The sequence below is a fragment of the Myotis lucifugus genome, unplaced genomic scaffold, assembly GCF_000147115.1.
Source record: "Myotis lucifugus unplaced genomic scaffold, Myoluc2.0 scaffold_48, whole genome shotgun sequence".
Taxonomy (NCBI): domain Eukaryota; kingdom Metazoa; phylum Chordata; class Mammalia; order Chiroptera; family Vespertilionidae; genus Myotis; species Myotis lucifugus.
In genome coordinates, this window is record NW_005871096.1 from 5,433,075 (window position 1) to 5,454,424 (window position 21,350).

At 39.3% G+C, this 21,350-nt stretch overlaps 1 protein-coding gene across 1 annotated transcript in view; it reads right to left on the reverse strand.

Moving 5' to 3' along the window:
* KLHL5 (kelch like family member 5) overlaps positions 1–2,228 on the reverse strand; it is a 55,746-nt gene extending 53,518 nt beyond the window's left edge. The window contains exon 1 of the mRNA XM_006088508.3: positions 1,448–2,228. Coding sequence (XP_006088570.1) covers positions 1,448–1,830 — 383 coding nt within the window. The 5' untranslated portion in view covers positions 1,831–2,228. The remainder of the gene's footprint in view (positions 1–1,447) is intronic.
* Between the last annotated feature and the right edge of the window lie 19,122 nt (positions 2,229–21,350).

Below are 21,350 nucleotides of genomic sequence, written 5' to 3' on the forward strand. Positions count from 1 at the left end.
CCCCCCCCGCAAATACCACCCAAATCCTCCCAATCGAACAAACAAAAAAACCCAAAACAATGAAACCACATTAACTCAATTGATCTCCATATTAAAATTATTAGTTTCCTCTAATCTCAAGATAATGCCAAGTCACAAACTAATTAAAAAATTAAAAAAAAGAAAAATTAAAAAATTAAATATACTAGTTATCTATGTAAAGATATTCCCTTCTCTCCATTACACAAATGATAATAGATGATTAGTCTATATTTATCACTATTCCGACACCACAGTTTATAATTCAATATTCTGAAGGTTAGAAGGGAAGGCAGTCAATATCCCTAAGTAAGATTTATTTGGTGTTTTTTTTTCCTAAGTAAGAGATATTTGAATATAAGAACTCATTTTGTCTCCATCTCCTACATTAATAATCAACATACAAATTACAAGTGTTATCAAAACCAGCAAAGGATTTTAAAAGAAAAAGAATCCATAATCAAACTAAACAAATGATAAGCTATGTATGCCTTTAAATATTTTGAAATATTTGAGTGTAGATGAAAAGAAAGGTGACTTTCATGTTCTAACTTGTTACATAATAATGTACAGTAGTTTATACTAGTTAATAAGAAAATCCATTTCAAAGATAAAACCAGGTTCCAAGGATGAATATGGATAAAGTCATTATGAAATTACCGATGTTTTATTTTCTCCCCTCAAACTCATTTCCCCTCCTTCTTGCCCCCTTTCACCAGCTGACCACAACTAGCCCTCTACATTCCTTTAAACTCTCCTGAAAGAATGTCCCTCATTTCCCTAAATAGCACAATTTTCAGTGAAGTGAAGGTAACAGGAATTAGTAGCTGTCATCTTAGAAAGAGACATGTTACTGTATTCTCTGTATTAGTCTGGAGAGCTGCAACATAGACAAGACAAAGAGAAATAACCATAAAAAAAGACTATTGACAACTACATGGTGTAAAAAAATTATTGACAACTACCGTGTTATCTCCTTATAAAACCTTTCATTTTCATTAAGATTTTAAAATGACTCTCTATAATCTGTTGCAAACTAAAATGTCATAAAAGATTTATACACTAGAAATGTCTCCAATAGTTTTGCTATGATTAAGAAAGGTAAAAGAATGAAACAAACTGCAAGGCAATGATGTATAAAACTGTTATTATATATTCTTTTCAAGGCAGAGCCAGATCTATATATGGAACACAAGATTATTTTAAAAAGAATGCTATTTGTTGTCTTTATAATTTTACAGAATTAATATTAGAATATTCTTAAAACCTAGCAAAAGTCCCACATTTGCATACCAAGATATTATATATGTGTATGTACGAGGTACATACATATATATTCATAAATTTTAAATAATAATACTAAGTTATCTTAAAACATTATAGAGACTATACCCCACCCCCCATTTCTAACAGTAAGAAAATCATCGACCTGCATGAACTGGAATCAGATTCATTTTCCTCTTCACTAGTGCCATCATCCACTTCTGGTCTCTCCAGCCAGTGTGCACCGCCACAGTCTTCTGCTGTAAACTCAAATGCAGGGACTTCAGAGGTGGATGCCATTGGCCAAGAAGGTGAACTCTGAAAATCCAGTTGGCTGGACCTTCGGTAACCAATTGAAGCCAGAGGCAATTGTAGGCTACATGGATCTAAAAACTTTCTCCCACCGTTTGCTCCAGTCTGTCCTCGATTCCAAAATTCTCCCTGCTGGCTGTCAACTGTAGGATTAGGAGGTGATGCTTGATGGCCAAACCACCTCCATCTGATTTTCAAAATCTGCTTCACATCAAACTCTTTACGAGAACCAGACATCCTCAGAGAAACCAAGTGATCGTCTAGGCAACGGGCAAAAAGCACTGCACACAGATCTGTGCATCCAACCAAGACAAGAGAAGTATATGCCCTGCTGTACACAATAAACAGATTGAAAAGAAAATAAATCACATTCCCATATATATCTACATTTACTTTTACACAGGATGTCAGATTATAAAGAACAAAGGATAATGAATAAAGATGAAACACGGTGGAACATTCCGTTCAATCAGAGCAAACTCATCCACCTATCCTGAAGCAGCTAGCCCACTTTCCTCTGCTCTCCTTTCCCATACTGACCATTAGCTCTCACAAACACTGACAGCATTCATTAAAGCCCTTTCAAATGCAGAACACTACCCCCTTTCCTTAAACCACAAATGACAGAAAGCACTATCCCTCACAGTATCAGTCTCTGCTGCTTAGTGTATTAACTCTTTTATTGCTGAAACAAGAAATTTATTCCAGAGCATTTTCCTTTGTACTTAAAAATCACCGTAAAACTAAAGTGTCTCTATTTTTACACAAAGTTCCTACATGAGATAGCACAAAAGAATAGTTTTTTAATAAGCATTTTTTTAATTAGATGAGTTCTAGTGGTTTTTCAAGCTGTGCTCTTTGGATGGGGGATGAGGAGGGAGGAACGGAACAAAAGGTGAGGTTCCAGTTTGTTGCTTTCCACCTCTATCTTCTTCCTTTAGGAAAGGAGTGCATTTCATTAATAGAGTAAGATCCTGGATAAGATTTCATTTGAGCAAAGAATAAGGAGAAAAAGTTTGGAACTACAAAGATCAAAATACGGCAGTACTTATTCTTCAACTAAATAGCATGAAGCCAATATTACTCTAAAAATAGGATTGGACGATGATAATATCCAAAATTCTATGACACTACTTAGAAAAAGGAAAGTGTGGCTCAAGAAAGGTACCAAGGACTGGGATAGGACTATTTTGGGGGTGTACAGGCATCCTAATGGTACCCTCTATTGTTAGCAAAACAAAACAATGGCCTAAACATGGTTACAATTAAGGCAAATTGATAAAGCAAATAAAATCAATCAAATGCAATCAAATTATAAAATATTGAGTGGTTACTGTGGGCAAGACACTTTACTAGGGCATTGGGGGAGGGGGGAATAGATATATGCATCTTGGTTCCTATACTCAAAAAGAATTATAACCAGTTATAGAAACAAAATATTTGATAATTTAAATACAAAAAACATTTTTCAGGGTGCTCAATACCTAATACTATATCAAGTATTTCACTCAAACGGCAATGCCGTTTATCAACTGACCAAGAAAAAAAAAAGCTGCTTTGGAGGCTTAAAATATATTTCAAGGCATATGTCTATATATCTTATCCTCACACAGCTCTTTAAGAGAATCAGAGTGAGGGGCATGAAAAGCCATATACAATTTTGTGCTAAGTATTGTAGGACAAACCATAAGCACTATAAAAAAGAGAAAGGAGATATCAGGATGGTGTGGGATGGTATGGGCCAGTTATATTAGAGAGAAGGCATCTAAGAGTAGGAAGAAGTTGAATAGGCAGAATGATGATAGATTTTATAAAGGAAGAAAGACATTTAAAAAAAAAGCATGAAGTGAGCACATTGACAAAGAAAGGGGGAAATATTACTTTAATCAGTCAGCCACACATACTAATTAATTTTAAGGAGTAGTACAGTTGGATAAATATGATGAGATAAAATGCCCTGAGCACAAAGCAAAGGTGTAAAGACTAACAGGCAATACTAAGTGGACTACTGAATAGAGCAGTGTTTTATGAAATAAGTTTGGCAGTCGTATGCAAGATGCATTAGAGTGAAATGACACTTCCCTTTCCTCATACCTCTGTCAGACTTCTAACTCCACTCTACCTATCCAACTTTATTTCCAACATAGACATACCACTTCATCTGCCAAGGTAGAGTCTAATTATGTTGCTCCCTCTTTTATATGCTGTTTGTGTCTCAATTTCTGTGGTGTTTTTTAAAATATATTTTTATTCATTTCAGAGAGGAAGGGAGATGGAGAGAGATACAAACATCAATGATGAGAGAGAATCACTGACTGGCTGCCTCCTGCACAGCCCGCCACTGGGGATCGAGCCAGCAACCCAGGCATGTGCCCTGACTGGGAATTGAATTGTGACCTCTTGGTTCATAGGTGCACTCAACCACTGAGCCACAATGGTTGGGCCCAATTTCTGTGGAATCCTACTCATCCTTTAAGGCTCAGCACAGACATTACAATTCTTAGAAATATTTCAATTACTCCAACACTGTGGTTCTCAATAAGAATAGCACCAACACCAACACCCCCTGCATCCCAAAAGGGGTGCTGGAAGTTGGGGCTGGAATTTTAGTTGTTGGAATGACCGGAGTGTGCTATAGGCATTGAGTGGGCAGGGGCCAGAGATGGTAAATACCTTGCAAAGCATGGTATAGACCAGTGATGGCGAACCTATGACATGCGAACTCATTTTTTTGGTTGATTTTTCTTTGTTCAATGGCATTTAAATATATAAATAAATATCAAAAGTATAAATCTTTGTTTTACTATGGTTGCAAATATCAAAAAATTTCTATATGTGACACGGCACCAGAGTTAAGTTAGGGTTTTTCAAAATGCTGACACGCCGAGCTCAAAAGGTTCGCCATCACTGGTATAGACCCACACAATAAAGAATTGCCATTGCAGTAGTTCATAATGATCTTGCCATCACTGTCTTCATTCAAATAACTATTTACCAAGCATTATATGTACAAAGCACCACAGAAACAGAAAAATGAATAACAGATTTTTTTGTTGTTAATCCTCACCCAAAGATATTTTTTTTCATTGATTTTTTTTTTTTAGAGAGAGTATAAGGAAGAGAGGGAGAAGAGTGAGAGACAAAGAGAGGGGGAGAGAGAGGGAGAGAGAGAAGAAAGACAAAGCAACTGGTTGTCTCCTACTGGTGTCCCTGAAACCTTCAGTTCATGGGCTGATGCTCAAACCACTGAGCACAGTGCCCAGGGCAGATTTCTTTTTACTTTCTATATTACAAATATTAACTCTGTCTTATTTTGCAAATAATTTTTTAAACATTTTTTTAAATATATATTTTATTGATTTTTTACAGAGAGAAAGGGAGAGAGATAGAGAGTTAGAAACATCGATGAGAGAGAAACATCGATCAGCCGCCTCCTGCACACCTCCCACTGGGGATGTGCCTGCAACCAAGGTACATGCCCTTGACCGGAATCAAACCTGGGACCTTTCAGTCCGCAGGCCGACGCTCTATGTACTGAGCCAAACCAGTTATGGCTATTTTGCAAATAATTTAAATTCATCTGTAACAAACTAAGGATGCTAAGATAGGTACAGAGGTTAAAAAGTATATTTCTAGTCAAGTTGGAACTCTGAGTATTATAAAAGCCCCCTTGCCAGATGAAACCTATAGTTGGTTCATTAAATGAAAAAGTCAGTACAGGTATCCCCCAGTTTTTGCAAGTTTCCCTTTTATGAAAGATCTACAGTAGAACCTAATTTAGCTAACTGAAAGAGATCTGAAGAGGATTTTCACTTTTACAAAGAAAGGTGAGAAGCAGCATTCAGCATTTGTTTGGCTGCAAGCTGTTATAAGGCAGCGGCACCTCCAGCAGTGAGAGTGGCACTACCACGCTCTTTCCCAGGTAACTACACTTAGCATCCCAGCATCAAGCCACCAGGGCTGTGAACTGTGTCTGTGAGCATCTGTACCTTATTTCGGTTTGTTTTGTGCATCCCTGCTTTCCCTATATGTTAGTGTTATTTTAGGTTTTTATGTGTTATTTGGCATGATTTGGTGAGTTATTTTTTGGATCTGGGAACACCAACAATTTTTCCCATGCAAATGAATGGTAATTGCTTCTTTGCCTTACACCAGCGATTTTCATCCTTTTTCAGCTCATGGCACACACAAACTAATTACTAAAATTCTGCAGCACACCAAAAAATAGGTATAATTTTGATTCATTTACGCTGGACGGTTATTGTTATCATTTTTTGTGTTGTGTTTATTGTTGTAGTTGTTGTTAATCCTCACCCAAGGATATTTTTTTCATTGATTTAGAGAATGGAAGGGAGGGAGGGAGGGAGGGAGAAGAGAGAGAAAGAAAGAGAGAGAGAGAGAGAGAGAGAGAGAGAGAGAGAGAGAGATTGATGTGAGAGAGATACATTGATTCGTTGCTTCCCGCACATGCCCTGGCTAGGGCCGGGAATCGAACTTGTAACCCAGAAATCGAACCTGTGACCCTTCAGTGTGCAGGCTGACACTCTAGCCACTGAGCAACACTGGTGAGGGCTGCTGTTATCATTTTTTTATTTGATAATCTAAGGGAAAAGAGGTCAGGGCCCCTGACTAAATAGTCAAGTATTGCATGTTTTAAACATTCTTGTGGCAACTGGCTGCCATTTCAGCTTAGAAAGTTTCATAGGATATGCTCTACTTTTGGATAGCAGGGAAAACCTGTAATTGTAAAAATTATCTTTACATATCATTAAAGATTTTATTTTAATTTAAACACATAAGTACACGTTTATTCACTAATTTTTTCATATAGGGTTCATGCTTTGTTTGATATGGGCATCCTAATGAGTTTGGGTACTCTTTATTATATAAGCCATGCCCACAATGATCCATCATCTATTTTCACTTATGGTTTCTGTAAATGGAGAAAGAACTGAAAGGCACTTCTGAAAGAATATGAATACAGAATCCTTTAGACCAGTAGTCTGTCCACCATGAGATAAAAACCTTGGGCCAGATGTAAATTAATGCACTGCTTACTTCAGGAGAAGTAAGGTTTTAACCATGCATGGGAAAAAAAAAAAGTCAGCTGAACTAAACAGTGTGCTTAGTGATGTAGTTAATTTACATTCCGGTGTGAGCTCCTTATTTCCTTGAGAACCACTAATACTCTAAACACCACTTAGCTAGCTGGTCCATGGACACTTTGACAGGCACTGCTTTAGACTTCGATGATTCCCCGCCCCCGTCTCTTACAGTTATCCAATTTGATAGTAAATTTGTTAATAACTCAGTTGTATTAATTAAGCATTCAGCTTAATTTTCAAAGAAAGACTTCTCCTTTCTTTATGCTCATTAATTTACATGTTTACTCATGTTTTATAATTATTATAACAAGCATAACGGTTACAAACAGGTTTCTGAATAAACACAACTAACTTCTGGCAAGTACCTGCAGGTCTACTACAGAGCAGCCTACTTAGCCATGAGCATTCAGCTGGCCCTTGGGATAAATCAGTACATTTAACAGAGGAAAGAGAAGCATTAGTTAGGTTAGAGCTACCGTATGAATCTTCGGAAGTCATTGGTGAAGAGATCTTCTGCTATTATTTCCCCACATTATCACTTATTAATGGTAACCTAAGTGATACAGTGGAAAGAGCCCAATAGCTAAATCACCTACTAGCTCACTGCATAATTGGGCAAATCACGTTTTCTTGATCTTTGGTTTACTGTTCAGTAAAATGGGGTTAAGTAAGTAGCATGAGCAAGTACTTAGTAAAGATCTGGATTTGTAACAGCAGCTACTATTTCCTAAGTGCCTAAATGAGCAAGATAATATGTGAAATACTTTACATTAAGGCATTTAGTTGTCACAAAACTCTGGCAAATGGGGTGATTTCCTCTTTCCCTCACAGATAAGGACACTGAAGTAAAGTGAGGTTACATATCTAGTGAATAGCAGGGTTCATTATGAACCAGAACTGAATCTAAAGACCATACACTTTCAAGTACACACACTGCTTCTTGCTTTCAAAGTATTCTCATTTGCAACTCACAACCACCTTGTAAGGAGGCAGGTTATCGAGGAAGCACATTTAGAGGCTAGTTGACTAGTACAAGGTTAGACATCTAGGACAGGGTAGTAGAGCAGACGTAAGTTCTTTACCAATAAGATCTGACCAAAGTTAAAGCAAATAAGGCACTAAAAAAAGGAAAACACACAGAGTAATTAAAGGACACATCCCTCCGAATATAACAAATACTGTTAAGTTCATCATAATTAAATGTCAAAATGGCATTTATTCACCAAGTACAAGCGCTTTATAGATTTTCACCCACTTGGTTCCCTCCCAGTTTGTCACTATTTCTTTGGGCCAAGTGCTGAGGCACATTAACATTAAAAGGAGCTTTTCATCCCTCAAATGTCTATTGGTTCTAATATCCAGTTATAGAGCAAGCAACATTGAAAAAAGTCAGCTAAATTAATATTCTATGGCCTTCTTAGCCCCAAACTCATCTATAAAAGTTATCACAGCTGATACTATGAAGGCCACAACATGATTATAACAAAATGTTTACTTTTTTAAAATAGCCCTTTGACTTGATGAAAGGTAAAAAAGACTTCCTTGCCACCCATGCCTTAGATTTTGTGAATTTAAGTAACGTTTGCTATAGCACAAGGATGAGAACTGTTATACCGTAACAACAGCAAACCACAGCTAAATTTCCTGTTTGGCATGTGTGGAGACACCCAACTGTCTTATGTGTAATAAAAAGTAATAGTGTAGATAAACGTAATCTTGTCTTTTACTGACCTGAACCAAATCCAGCAAGTGTTTGTCTTCTGTGCAGCTTTATGGCGATGAGGGGAGAAAAGTAATCAATCAGTACTCTCTAGACACAAATATAATCAAGCATTGTCTCCCTCATTGCCTGGGTTCTCTGCACCCATAATAAGCCAATCACAGATCAACTTAATTCTGCTGCAGGACCAATCATTTTTTATAAATTGTGTATTTATATTGGACAGACCGTGTAAGTCGGGTAAGGAAAGAGTATGTATAAAGGGCAATGTAAGCAATAGAAGAAAAATGTGAAGCACTCTGTTTCTCAGCTGCTTGTAATTAGAAATAGTTAATCACTACAAATGTTAATTAAACCAGTTAACCATTAAAGAAACTCCCTGGCTTGCCCTAAAATTAGACCTAAAAACAAACCAAATATACCGTATTTTTCTGTGTATAAGATGCCCCCATGTGTAAGACGCCCCCCCCACCCTTTTCCAACCCCAAATTAAGAAATCAATATTTTAAACATTTTGCTGGTTTTCCTCTTAAGGCCTTCTTCTTTTTTGGCATCTTAAGGAGTTGTTCTTCCTGTTTTCTCCACTGTCTGATCACACACTCAGTGGGAGGAGGTCCAAATTGTTTCTCTGTGGCTCTATGTCCATGCTCTTTTGCATAGCTGATTACACTCAGTTTGAATGTTGCAGAGTAAGACAATCGCTTACCAGTATTTATCTTTTTATTTTTTGACATCTTTATGAGCTCAGAACGCTCCGGTCCCTGTTGCATCTGTGCACTCTTCACCTCCATCTCCAATGGCATCAGCTGTCGTCAGTAACAATAAGGCTCGTGATGGGAGGAAGCCTGTTTGACAGGGTATGGGCAGCTATGCACCCACGACTCCCTCATCGGCTGACTTCCATGTATAAGATGCCCCTTGATTTTCAGTCTAACGGTTTTAGAAAAAAATAGCGTCTTATACACAGAAAAATACGGTATCCACTGAAAGACTGTTCTATCTATTAACTCTAGCAAAAAGCAAAATAAGGGCTGCTGTTGAGTCAAATGAAATCAGAGGAGGCCAGAATTTCTTAGTGTTAATTTCTTAGGAGGTAGTTAAGAGTAGTCCTCCCAAACTCTCAATCTCCAATGGTGGGGGGAGCAATACATTTAGAAGGATGAGCTGATCCAGGCCCCTCCAAAGAATCATGCTGAATCTGTCCAGCAATTCTAAACTCCTACAGAGCACAGAATTGAGTAGTCCTTCTTTCTGCTTATAGAAGAAATATCTCCCCGCCAAAAGCAAATATTAAGTAGAAATGAGCCAACTAGCCTCAAGTCTAAATCCCCTCTCAGCCACTCTCCACTAAAGTCAAAACAACCTTCCAAAGTGCAATTCTTGACCACATCACTCTTAAAACTTGTAATTTTTGTTGTTCTGAATCACCTACAAGATAAAGAAATGTCAAGATCTTTAATATGGAATTCAGTGTTTTTAACAATCTTTGTCTACCTTTCTAGCCATACCTTCCTCTCAACCCCTCTTCCTGTTTCACACTTTTTCTGCCATAGTTAACGCACTACATCAAAGGAAACAAAATATATATTATTGAATAATTCCAAATGAAAAGGACTATGCAAGGTACTACGGAAAATACAAATATGAGTAGAGTTAAAATCTTTTCTTTTTCTGTATTTAACCTTCAATTAGTTAACTCAGGTCTGATGGAAGTAGGTATGCCACCTATGAGACTAGGCAACATTGCTTACAGTAAAAATGATTAGTAAAATTTGCATCTTGACTCAGAGATCTATAAATAAAACCATAAATACCTGCTAGGAAGCCATAGCATTGACTTCCCTGAGTGTGATGGCTCTTGTAACTGGCATATCGCTTTCAGGGACCCTGGAAGCTAAGTCTATGGAGTTGTGGTGGAGGTACTGTCTTCCGTGGGACATGAGGTTTTTAAAGCCAATGTGGCTCCCGCACCTACCCGATGTGAGCTTTGTCTCCTTGCACTTGAAAGGATGTCTCCTAGAGAGCTACAGGAACTGCTTATAGGGTTCATTGTAAGCAGCACAACCACTGATGAGGGACATGGGCTGCTGCCCTGCTGGCAAGCTGTGGTTCATGTCTGATAACCTTCTGAGCAAACAAGCCTATGGTAGCTTTAGGAGTCTGAATGTTTAGTTGAACCTAAGAAGACTCGTTCATCTGCACAGCCACAAGAATATAAGAATGTCTTAGAATGACAGTCCAGATATTCTAAAGTTTGAAATCAAACTCCTTCCCTTCCTTGTTTGCTCTTTTAGTCTAACCTATATCCCTGACAAATCCACCTAACCCCATACACAGCTTTTACTCACCTTTCTCTGTTGTCATTTTTTTCCCTGTTTTTTTTCTGGGGATTCCCTTTTCTAAGTAACATCAACTAGTTCCCTGTAGTCCATCTCCTCAGCCATCTGCTGAGGTGAAGCTATGGATATTTTTCAATGAGGAAGAAAGGAGATATAGCATAGGTAAGGAATGAAAGGAAACTCTGCTAGATAAGCTAAGTACACACAGCTTCCAGAAAAAGAATGGGAATTTATTGAGAGAAAAATAACAAGTTGGTGGGGAAATATAGCTAACGTGAAAAATGTCCAGATAGAGTGTCTAGACCAGCGGTCGCCAACCTTTTGGACCTCACGGACCACCAGTGGTCCACAGACCATAGGTTGGTGACTGCTGGTCTAGAGACCAATTTGGATGGTAGAAAAGAGCAGAGCAAGGCAGTTTATTAAGTGCTCCCTTCTTCCTGCATTATTCACCATGGGGAGAAGCCAGGGAGCCCTGTATCAGCATCTAAAGCAAAGGACTTGTAAGATTTAGACAATTTAGGACTCTATATACCTAGGGAGAGGGAGAAGGGATGGATGAAAGGATTAGAATGGAGGTGGCGCCTGCCAGGGTTTAGGGAGGGGATATTGTTGCTACAAGTCAGCTCCAGTTCCGTCTTCTTATCTTGATTACCTTAATTAGCTTGTCCCTCTAGAACAGTGGTTCTCAACCTTCCTAATGCCACGACCCTTTAATACAGTTCTTCATGTTGTGGTGACCCCCAATTTCATTGTTACAAATTGAACATAATTAAAGCATAGTGATTAATCACAAAAACAATATGTAATTATATATGTGTTTTCCAATGGTCTTAGGCGACCCCTGTGAAAGGGTCGTTCGACCCCCCAAAGGGGTCTCGACCCACAGGTTGAGAACCGCTTATCTAGAATATGCAAGCTGATGTTAACTGTGTAGTAGAACTTTCAACTGGCATGGTAGGTTTCTTCAATCCCAAACTAGTGGAACTGCCTCTTGCTCTATTACATATGAAGTTGCCAATTATCCTAACTTGTAATACATTATTTCCAAACTCTGATAGTGATTATAAGAACTAATCAAGATGTGGCACTTAGAAAAAATATAATTCTTCTATAATTGCTAGAGACTGTAGTTATTTTCCTTTAATTATGTGAACTCTTGGGTTAAAACACCCATTTAACAGCAAAAGCCAGTCAACACATTAAAAGAGGAAGGAAGTATATGCACAGAGACAAGCACTGGCAATAAATTATATAGACCTGGAGAGGAAACACAGACCCAGCTCCTAACTTTCTGTTATTGATGACAATTGCCTCTGAAATTCAGCTGCACGTCCAGCCCTTGGACTCTGTGACATAAAACTATATCCCTCTTCTAACAAAATACCTTTTTTTTTTTTTTGCTTACGCTAGTTTACGTAATATTCTGTAACTTGCCACCAAATAATTCCTAAGACCAAAATATGCCACAATGTATATATACACAATCCATTTTTATCATATTGAAAGATTCTGTTAATATTATTTTAAAGAAAAGGAAGAGAGAGGACTTAATTATAGCTATTGTCTATTGGGGTTATAAACTTCCATTCATCTTTTTAATCTCATAGAATCTAAAACAGTGCCTTCTACACATTACATTGAACCAAATGTGTATTGAATGAACATATAATTCAAAAAGAACAAAATTCACTTGGCTAAAATAGTACATCTAATTGTGAAGCTTTCAAAAGATTTCATTTCCAATTAATAAAAGATGTTCTTTATAATTTTCATTAGCATAATTCTGTGATTAAACACACATGTATACACAAAGAAATGCTGCTTTCTGTTTTCTAAATAGAATCTTGAAAAACATAATTTGGATATTTATTTATTCAGATTTTATTTTAACTCCTGGGACAATGAAGCCTGCTTAGTGTAGTAGTGGTCATTAAGAGTGTCCTCAGACTGTTCCAGTTCTCCTGGGCACTTGATAGAGTTGCATTTGCCCACCTCCTTGAAGTCGAGTGTAGGGTCTTGACTTGTTTGACCAATGAAATGGCAGTGGAAATTACATGTGTCATTTCCAGGTAGAAGCCTTTAAGAGCCAACGTGCAATTCATCACATCTTTCCCCTGCCTTGACAGTTGTGGAAGCAGTGTTGAGATGGAGCCTCTGACAACTGGGACTATGACAACAGAGCTGTCCTGCTGACCCTAACTGGACATGTATTGTGACTGAGAAATAAACCTTAGTTGTTTTAAACCACTAATATGTGAGAGTCCTTTGTTACCAGAGCATACTTTACCTTACCTGATATACTCAATAAATCCCGTTCTCATAAATGGAGTGTAGACACTGAATAGCTCTGACCCTCATTTATCTTCAGAATGGTAACATTTTGTATATCACCATATCATTTATAGAATAGTTTCTTATAGGAGTGTCCCTTATTACCCAAACTCTCAAAATCCAAACAGGAACTGAATGGATTTATATACATTTTTGGACTAATCCCTCATTCTCTCAATTCTCACTACGTGCTAGCTGAAACTCAAGAACCACTTTCCTCCATACTCTTGCCATCTGTACTCAGAAAAAAAATTTAGACAGAAAAAGATTGTTAATACACTATTATCACCCTTAAAGCTGTTATTCTTTATAAAATTTTATTTATTTTTACCTTTAAAATAAATTTATCGGGCAGCTGGGGGAAGGAAAGCCCAGGTAGGCTCTGATCACCGGCCAGGACTAGGAACCCTACCCGAGGGATGCCAGATTGTGAGAGGGCGCAGGCCGGGCTGAGGGACACACACTCCCATGCACAAATGTCGTGCACCAGGCTTCTGTTGATTAATAAAATTACAGGTTTCAGATATATAATTCTATAATATATATCTGTATATTACATTGTGTGTTCTCCAGCTAAAGTCAATTCTTTCATTTTGTTTATGTGATGTATCACATTTATTGATTTGCAGATATTGTATTAACCTTACATCCCGGAAATAAATCTCACTTGATCATGGAGCATGATCTTTTTAATGTATTGCTGCAGCCAGTTTGCTAATAATTTATTGAGGATTTTAGCATCTATGTTCATCAGAGATTAGCCTATAATTTTCTTTCTTTGTAGGGTTTTTATCAGGTTTTGAAATTAGGATAGTGCTGACCTTGCAAAACGAATTTGGGAGCCTTCCCTTTTCTTGAATTTTTTCGAATAGTTCGAGGATAGGTGTTAGTTCTTCTGTGAATGTTTGGTAAATTATCCTGTGAAGCCATCTGGTCCAGGACTTTTGTTTGTTAAAAGTTTTTTCGATTACTGCTTCAATTTCATTAGTTGTAATTGGTCTATTCAGATTTTCTGATTCTTCCTGATTCAGCTTTGGAAGATTATGTTTCTAGGAATTTATCCATTTTGTCCAGATTGTCCAATTTGTTGGCACAGTTGTTTGTACTATTTTCTTATAATTCCTTGTTATTTCTGTGGAATCAGTTGTTACTTATCCTTTTTCATTTCTGGTTTTATTTATTTGGGTCCCCTCTCTTTTTTTCTTAAAGAGTCTGGTTTGTCGATCTTTTATCTCTTCAAAGAACCAGCTCTTGGTTTCACTGATCTTTTAAATTGTTTTTTTGTTTAGATTCTATTTCATTTATTTCTGCTCTGATTTTTAATCTTTCCTTTCCTCTACCCCAGTGGTCGGCAAACTGTGGCTCGCGAGCCACATGCGGCACTTTGGCCCCTTGAGTGTGGCTCTTCCCCAAAATACCATGTGCGGGTGCGCATGTACAGTGTGATTGAAACTTCGTGGCCCATGTGCAGAAGTTGGTATTTTGTGGAAGAGTCACACTCAGGGGGCCAAAGAGCCGCATGTGGCTTGTGAGCCGCAGTTTGCCGACCACTGCTCTACCCCAATTTGGGCTTTGCTTGTTGTTCTTTTTCTACTTCCTTTAAGGGTACAGTTAGATTGTTATTTGAGATGTTTCTTGTTTCTTGAGGTAGATCTGCAATGCTATGAATTATCCTCTTAGGACTGTTTTTGCGATATCTCATAGATTTTAGGTTGTTGTGTTCTCATTTTCTTTTGTTTCAAGGTATATTTTGATTTCTTCCTTGACCTCATTATTAACCCATTCATTGTTTAGTAACATGTTATTTAATTTCCATGATTTTCTGTGTTTTTTAGTTTTTTTCTTATGATTGACTTCTAGTTTCATACCATTATGGTCAGAGAAGATGCCTGATATGATTTCCATCTTTTTAAATTTATTGAGACTTGATTTGTGTCCTCACATGTAGTCTATCCTAGAAACATGTTCCATGTGCACTTGAAATGAATGTATATTCTACTGCTTTGGGTAAAATTCTCTGAAGATATCAATTAAAGCCATGTGTTCTAATGTGTCCTTGAAGGCCACTGTCCTTGTTGTTTGTCTGTTTGGAAGATCCACTGGTGTCAATGGGGTGTTAAAGTCCCCTCCTATGACTGTATTATTGTCAATCTCTCCCTTTATGCCCATCAATATTAGCTTTACTAGTATATAGATAGGTGCTCCTATGTTATATGCATAAATGTTTACAAAGGTTATATCCTCTTGTTGGATTGCTTCCTTTATCATTATGTAGTGCCATTCTTTGTCTCTTCCTATAACATTTGTTTTGAAGTCTATTTTGTCAGATACAAGTAATGCTACTCCAGCTTTTTTGTTTCATTTCCATTTGCATGAAATATGTTTTTCCATCCTTTTACTTTTAGTCTGTGTGTACATTTTGTTCTGAGGTGGATTTCTTATAGACAGTTCTTATTTCCTTATCCATTCAACTACCCTATATCTTTTGATTAGAGCATTTAAGCCATTTCCATTTAAAGTGATTACTGATAGTTAAGTTCTTATTGCCATTTTATTCTTTTAACTATATTCCTGTTTGTTTTTTCCTCTTCATCTTCTTAAAGAAGACTCTTTAACATTTCTTGTAATACTTGGTATGTGGTAACGAATTCCTTTAGCTGTTTGTCTGGAAGATCTTATTTCTCCTTCCATTTTAAATGAAAACCTAGCTGGGTAAAGTAGTCTTGGTTGTAGGTCCTTGCTTTTCATCATTTTGAATATTTCACGCTAACTTCTTCTGGCCTGAAATGTTTCTGTTGAGAAATGAGCTGACAGTCTTATGAGAGCTCCCTTGTAGCTAACTAACTGCTTTTCTCTTCCTGCGTTTTAGATTCTTTGTATTTAAACTTTTGCATTTTAATTATGATGTGTCTTGGTGTGGGCCTCTTTGGATTCATCATGTTTGGGACTCTCTGTGCTTCCTGGACTTGTGTGTCATTTTCCTTCACAAGATGAAGGAAATTTTCAGTCATTCATTCTTCAAATATGTTCTCAATCCCTTGCTCTCTCTCTTCTCCTTCTGGTACCCCTATGATGCAGGTGTTACACTTCATGTTGTCTCAAACATCCTTTACGCTATCCTCATTTAAAAAAATTTTTTTTTCTTCATTTTTAGAGAGAAGAAGGGAGAGGGGTAGATAGAAATTATCAATGAGAGAGAAACATCAAGCGGCTGCCTCCTGCACAACCCATACTGGGGATTGAGCCTGCAACCTGGACATGTGCCCTGACCAGGAATAGAACTGTGAACTCTTAGTTCAGGGGCTGATGCACAAACACTGAGCCACACTGGCCAGGCTATCCTCATTTTTAAAAATCCTTTTTTCATTTTGCTGCTCTGATTGTTTACTGCTACCTTCTCTTCCAAATTGCTGATTTGATCCTCTGCTTCATCCAACCTACTGTTTATTCCTTCTAGTGTATTCTACATTTTAGGTATTGTATTCTTCATTTTAGGTATTGTATTCTTCATTTCTGGTTCTTTTTTTATGGTGTCTATGTCCTTTTTTATGCTTGCTATCTCTTTGTTAAAGTTTTCACTAAGTTCTTTGAGCATTCTTAGTCCCATTTTTTTTTTTTTAACTCTGTATCTGGTAAATTGCTTGCCTCCATTTAATTTAGCTTTTTCTGGAGATTTCTCCTATATATGTTCTTTCTTTTGTGGCATGTTTGTCTTCCCATTTTGGCTACCTCTTTGTGTTTGGTTTTATGTATTAGGTAGATCTGCTATGACTACCTTGGTAGGGTGGTGTTATGTAGTAGGTGTCCTGTGAGACCCAGTGGCACAGTCTCCTTGATCAGCTGATCTCAGTGCTCCAGGAATGTCCCTTGCTTGGGTTATGTGGGCCCTCCTGTTATAATGAAGTTATTTTTTTAAAGACATGCATTTTTTTCCTATTGATTTTTTGAGAGAGAGAGAGAGAGAGAGAGAGAGAGAGAGAGAGATTGGTTGCCTCCTGCACACGCCACAACTGGAGCTGGGGATCAAATCAAACCTGCAACCCAGGCATGTGCCCTTAATGGGAATCAAACCTGTGACCCATCAGTGCATTGGCCAATACACTATGGCCACTGCCAAGGCTGTAATGAAGTCTTGATTGCTACTGGCCCATTTGTGTGTGGGGTCAACCCTCAGGCTGGCTGACTGTGAGGATCGATCCCAACCAGTGTACAAGCTGCCATGCAGCTTCTGATCACATGAAGTAGAATTCGCCTCAGCAGTGTGTGGTGCCTGCCAAGACCTCCCTTTTGTGAAGCTAATTGGATCCCGCTCTGATGTTGTCTGGAGCTGGCCACTGAGTGTGTTGGTTCTGAGGTCTCTTAAGAAGGAGTCTGGTGCAGACCAACGTCAGATGTTGTCTGAGACTGGCCCTGGCAACCTGTTTGGAGCTGCAAAGCAATCCATAGTTTGTGGCTGCCTTTGCTGGGCCTGGCTCTATGTGGGAAGGATCAAGCTTTTACCACACCGGATCCCTGGGGCAGGTCAGCAAGATCCTAAGGAACCCCAAGATCCTCCTCCACCTGCCTGCCAACTACCTGTTAGACTCAGCCGCTAAAAGAGCCTCTGGCGATACTCGAGTTGTAATAGGGACATTTTCAATGAATCATCAGGTTAGGGCAAGTGGTGTTCCCCAGGTCTATGCAGGTTCAAACTTGGTGCTAGTGCCTGGTCTGAGGCCACTCAGCAAATATTCCAGGGTATATACCTGCTGGGGGTCTGCAGACCTTTGTGATGGGGCCAGGTCTCAGAGAGTCATCAGGGTGAGGCCAGCAGACTTTATCAGGCCCAAACAGACCAAGATCTGGCCACATGAAGGGAGGGCTCCGCACTGTTTGGGTGTGCCAGGGAAAAATTTCCTCCACCCTAGAGCCACAGAACGTAGTCTGTCCCAGATTCTACGAGGAGCCTGATCTCAGTTGTTTGGGGCAGCCAGGAGTAGGGAAAGGGGGAGGTGCTGGTCAGGTTTGGGGGTAGGTAGGGAGAGGGGCCCCCACCCCAGAGTCACACAATGCAGTGTCTCCTGAATTCTGCCCAAACCTCAGCAGGTGGAGCCACCAGGAGTTGGGAGGATGGGGCTGCTGGGAGCCTGGTGAGTGGGGCTAGCAGATCTCCCCTGAGGGGATGGTGCCAGTTAGATTCAAGGGAAAGTGGGGTAATGGCCCCCACACCAAAGCCACACCACTCTTTCCTGAAACCCCCTGAGTTTGCCCAACCCTCTACACCCTGGCCCAGGCAGCTAACTCCGCAGTAGGATGCAAGTTCCACAGGGTGGGTGATAAAGAGTCCAGAGGGAAGGGCTTTCCCGGAGGCTGATGCTATATGGAGGGACATGCTCCACCCCAAAAAGATGGTGTCTGCGGTGCAGGAGAGTGACTCAGCAAATAGCTATCCCCTCATCTCTCTCCCTAGAGCCACAAACCCCAGTCTCTCCTTACACAGCTAATCTGCTCCGCCCTCCCTCCAAAGGAGGCCAGGGTGAGTGGCTACGAAAGAGATTTTATCCATTGGCCCTTTAAGAGGGTGACTGTGTATCTAGTAGACTCTGGTCTCTCCTTGGCAGACAGAATCCCCACCGATTTTCACAGCCAGATGTTATGTGGTTGCTGGGGAGCCTAGGGTGGGGGTTGAAACTACATGCTCCGCAAGGGGAACCTTTGCAGCTGAGATATCCCTTTGGAATCTCAGATGTAGCTCTTGGGAACAGGCCAGCTCTTTTCACGTCTACCCCCTTCCTACCAGTCTCGAGGTGGCTTCTTCTGTAAATCCTTGGTTATAAGACTTCTTTTCAGCCAATCTTCAGGTTGATTGCTCTATATTTTAGTTGTAATTCCAGTTTGGTCCTGGGAGGAGGTGAGTGGAACATCCACCTACTCCTCCGCCATCTTGGATCCTGGCCCTTAAAGCTGTTTTTCTACTACCCAATACCTATTCCACTCGCAACATCTATTGAACGAATTGAGTGCTGGCATCATTCTAGTCTTACAAATAAGAAAACAGATTCAGAGTGGTTCATAAATTTGCTAGAAACAACCCTGCACATTAGTGGTAGTATCCCAGATTTCCTGGCTTCAAAGTCCTTTCCAGTATGTACCATGCTTTCTAAGGTCTCTTACCACTACAGAACTCTAGGATTTATAGTAAAATAATAGTATCAATAATGTTTGTGATGGAAAGGACATGTTAATCACATGTTTATATCTGAGAATAACTGAAGTTATTCTTCAAGGAATTCTATTTGTGTAAACCTAGTCTAACTCAAGACCAGGAGTAGCCTTGAAGCACTGAGTAGGAAAAAGTCCTAAAGGTCATTTGGTCCAACAGGCAACCTGCAGAATAATGAAGAACTATGAAAGAATTCAGGGGAAAAGTAGCCTTTACCTTTAATATGTATAATATTAAAATTCTGACTTTTTAATTATCTTCACTTTGGAAATAAATTGGAAAACCTCAAACTCTTTGCTTTCCAGTTCCTATCAAACCTCAGTTGTAGGAAATTCTCATGAAGAACTGTTTGAAGAATAGGCAGTCCAGCCATTTCGACAGGTTCAGTGGTTTTCCATTTGTGTTCCATAGTCAAATACATTTGGAAAAGGTAACAAAATGTAACCCCCTTTAAAAGAGTAAATTTGAACATTAGCCAAGAAAGAGTAAATAACTACTAAAATTGGTCTAATCCAGCTACCTCAAACTTATTTGAACTAGAATCTTACTTTAAGTAATAAACGATTTCTCATTTCTTAGGACACAGTTTGGGAAATACTGTCCTAGATAATTTTATTTTCTTTTTAAAAAATATATTTTTATTGGTTTCAGAGAGGGAGGGAGAGGGAGAGAGAGAGAGAACCATCAATGATGAGAGAGAATCATTGATTAGCTACCTCCTGCATGCCTCCCACTGGGGATGGAGCCAGAAACCCTGGCATATGCCCTGACTGGGAATTGAACCGTGACCTCCTGGTTCATAGGTCAATGCTCAACCACCAAGCCACAGCAGCTGGGCTTAGGTAATTTTAAATGTTATGAATGGATCAAAAAATTAAGCTTTCAGAGAACTTACCTTTAGAGTTTTATTATTGCCCTTTATTGAAGAACACTGTTGTCCAAAATTCATTATTTTCTGCAGGATATTTTAAAAATGTCACCAAATGCATCATACCATTTTATAGTATGCACTTTCCCTGTCACTTTGTATTTTTTTTTTCCTGCTCTGCCTCAATTTTCTCATTTAGTTTTGTTTCATCCTATGGTACTATATGCTTCAAATAATTTCTGGAACTATCTATTGTATATATTAAGACCTATCTTCTTACACTTTCACAAGGATTTCTACCTACCTGACCCATTACCCAAAAATAGTATATTCACCTTTGTGTAAAGGTATTCACATAGTTATGGCAAGTCAATAGAAGATACACATTCACGATCTAGTTAAATTCACAAATGCTTAAAACCAGAAATAAGTCATTATTGTCCCCCCCCCACCCCCCCCACCCCCCCCCACCCCCGTGGTATAATAACCAAAAAGACTTGTTAATCTGTTTTCTAAAAGGAAGGAGAAGGAACATTTATTAGGCACTAGTGACTGCAAGGCATTTTTTAAAGGGCACTTGCATATGCACACGGATGCACAAGACAGTGGTCAGATTGGCTGGGGGTCAGGGTGGGCGGGGAGAGGGAATGTGTCTATATTATCCCTTTTGAATTCTGTGAGTGCATCAACCATTGAAACACATTTTCCAAAATCAAACGGATCAATAATAAAGATGGCAGTAGTGCTTTCCTCTCTGATACAACAAACTTTCTCCCTTAGCTTTTGACGCCGAAGGATGCCCTGCAATGCTTAAAAGGAATAAAGTTTCACCCCGGCACGCCAGGGCTCATAGACATAAAGTCCCTTCCTGGTTCTCCACACTCCGGGGCGAGGAATGACTTAACCCAAAACTCAGAGCATGAGCGTCTGCGGGAACAGCGCGGGGACCTGAAATGGTTCCCGGCTCCTGGCACAACAGTCCCGGGAAGAGCCATGATCCTGGACGGCGGCCCCGCCTCCCAGGCCCGTCGCCAGCGCCGCGGCCACAACTTTGCACACTCAGGGCGCCCAGACGCTTCCGGGTCCGGCTGCGCGGCTGCGCCCCACACGAGATGTGAAGTGGGTCTGCCGTGGGGCGGGGACTCCGAAGGTTCTCTCACGGTGCGTACAAAGATGAAGGCGGCATAAG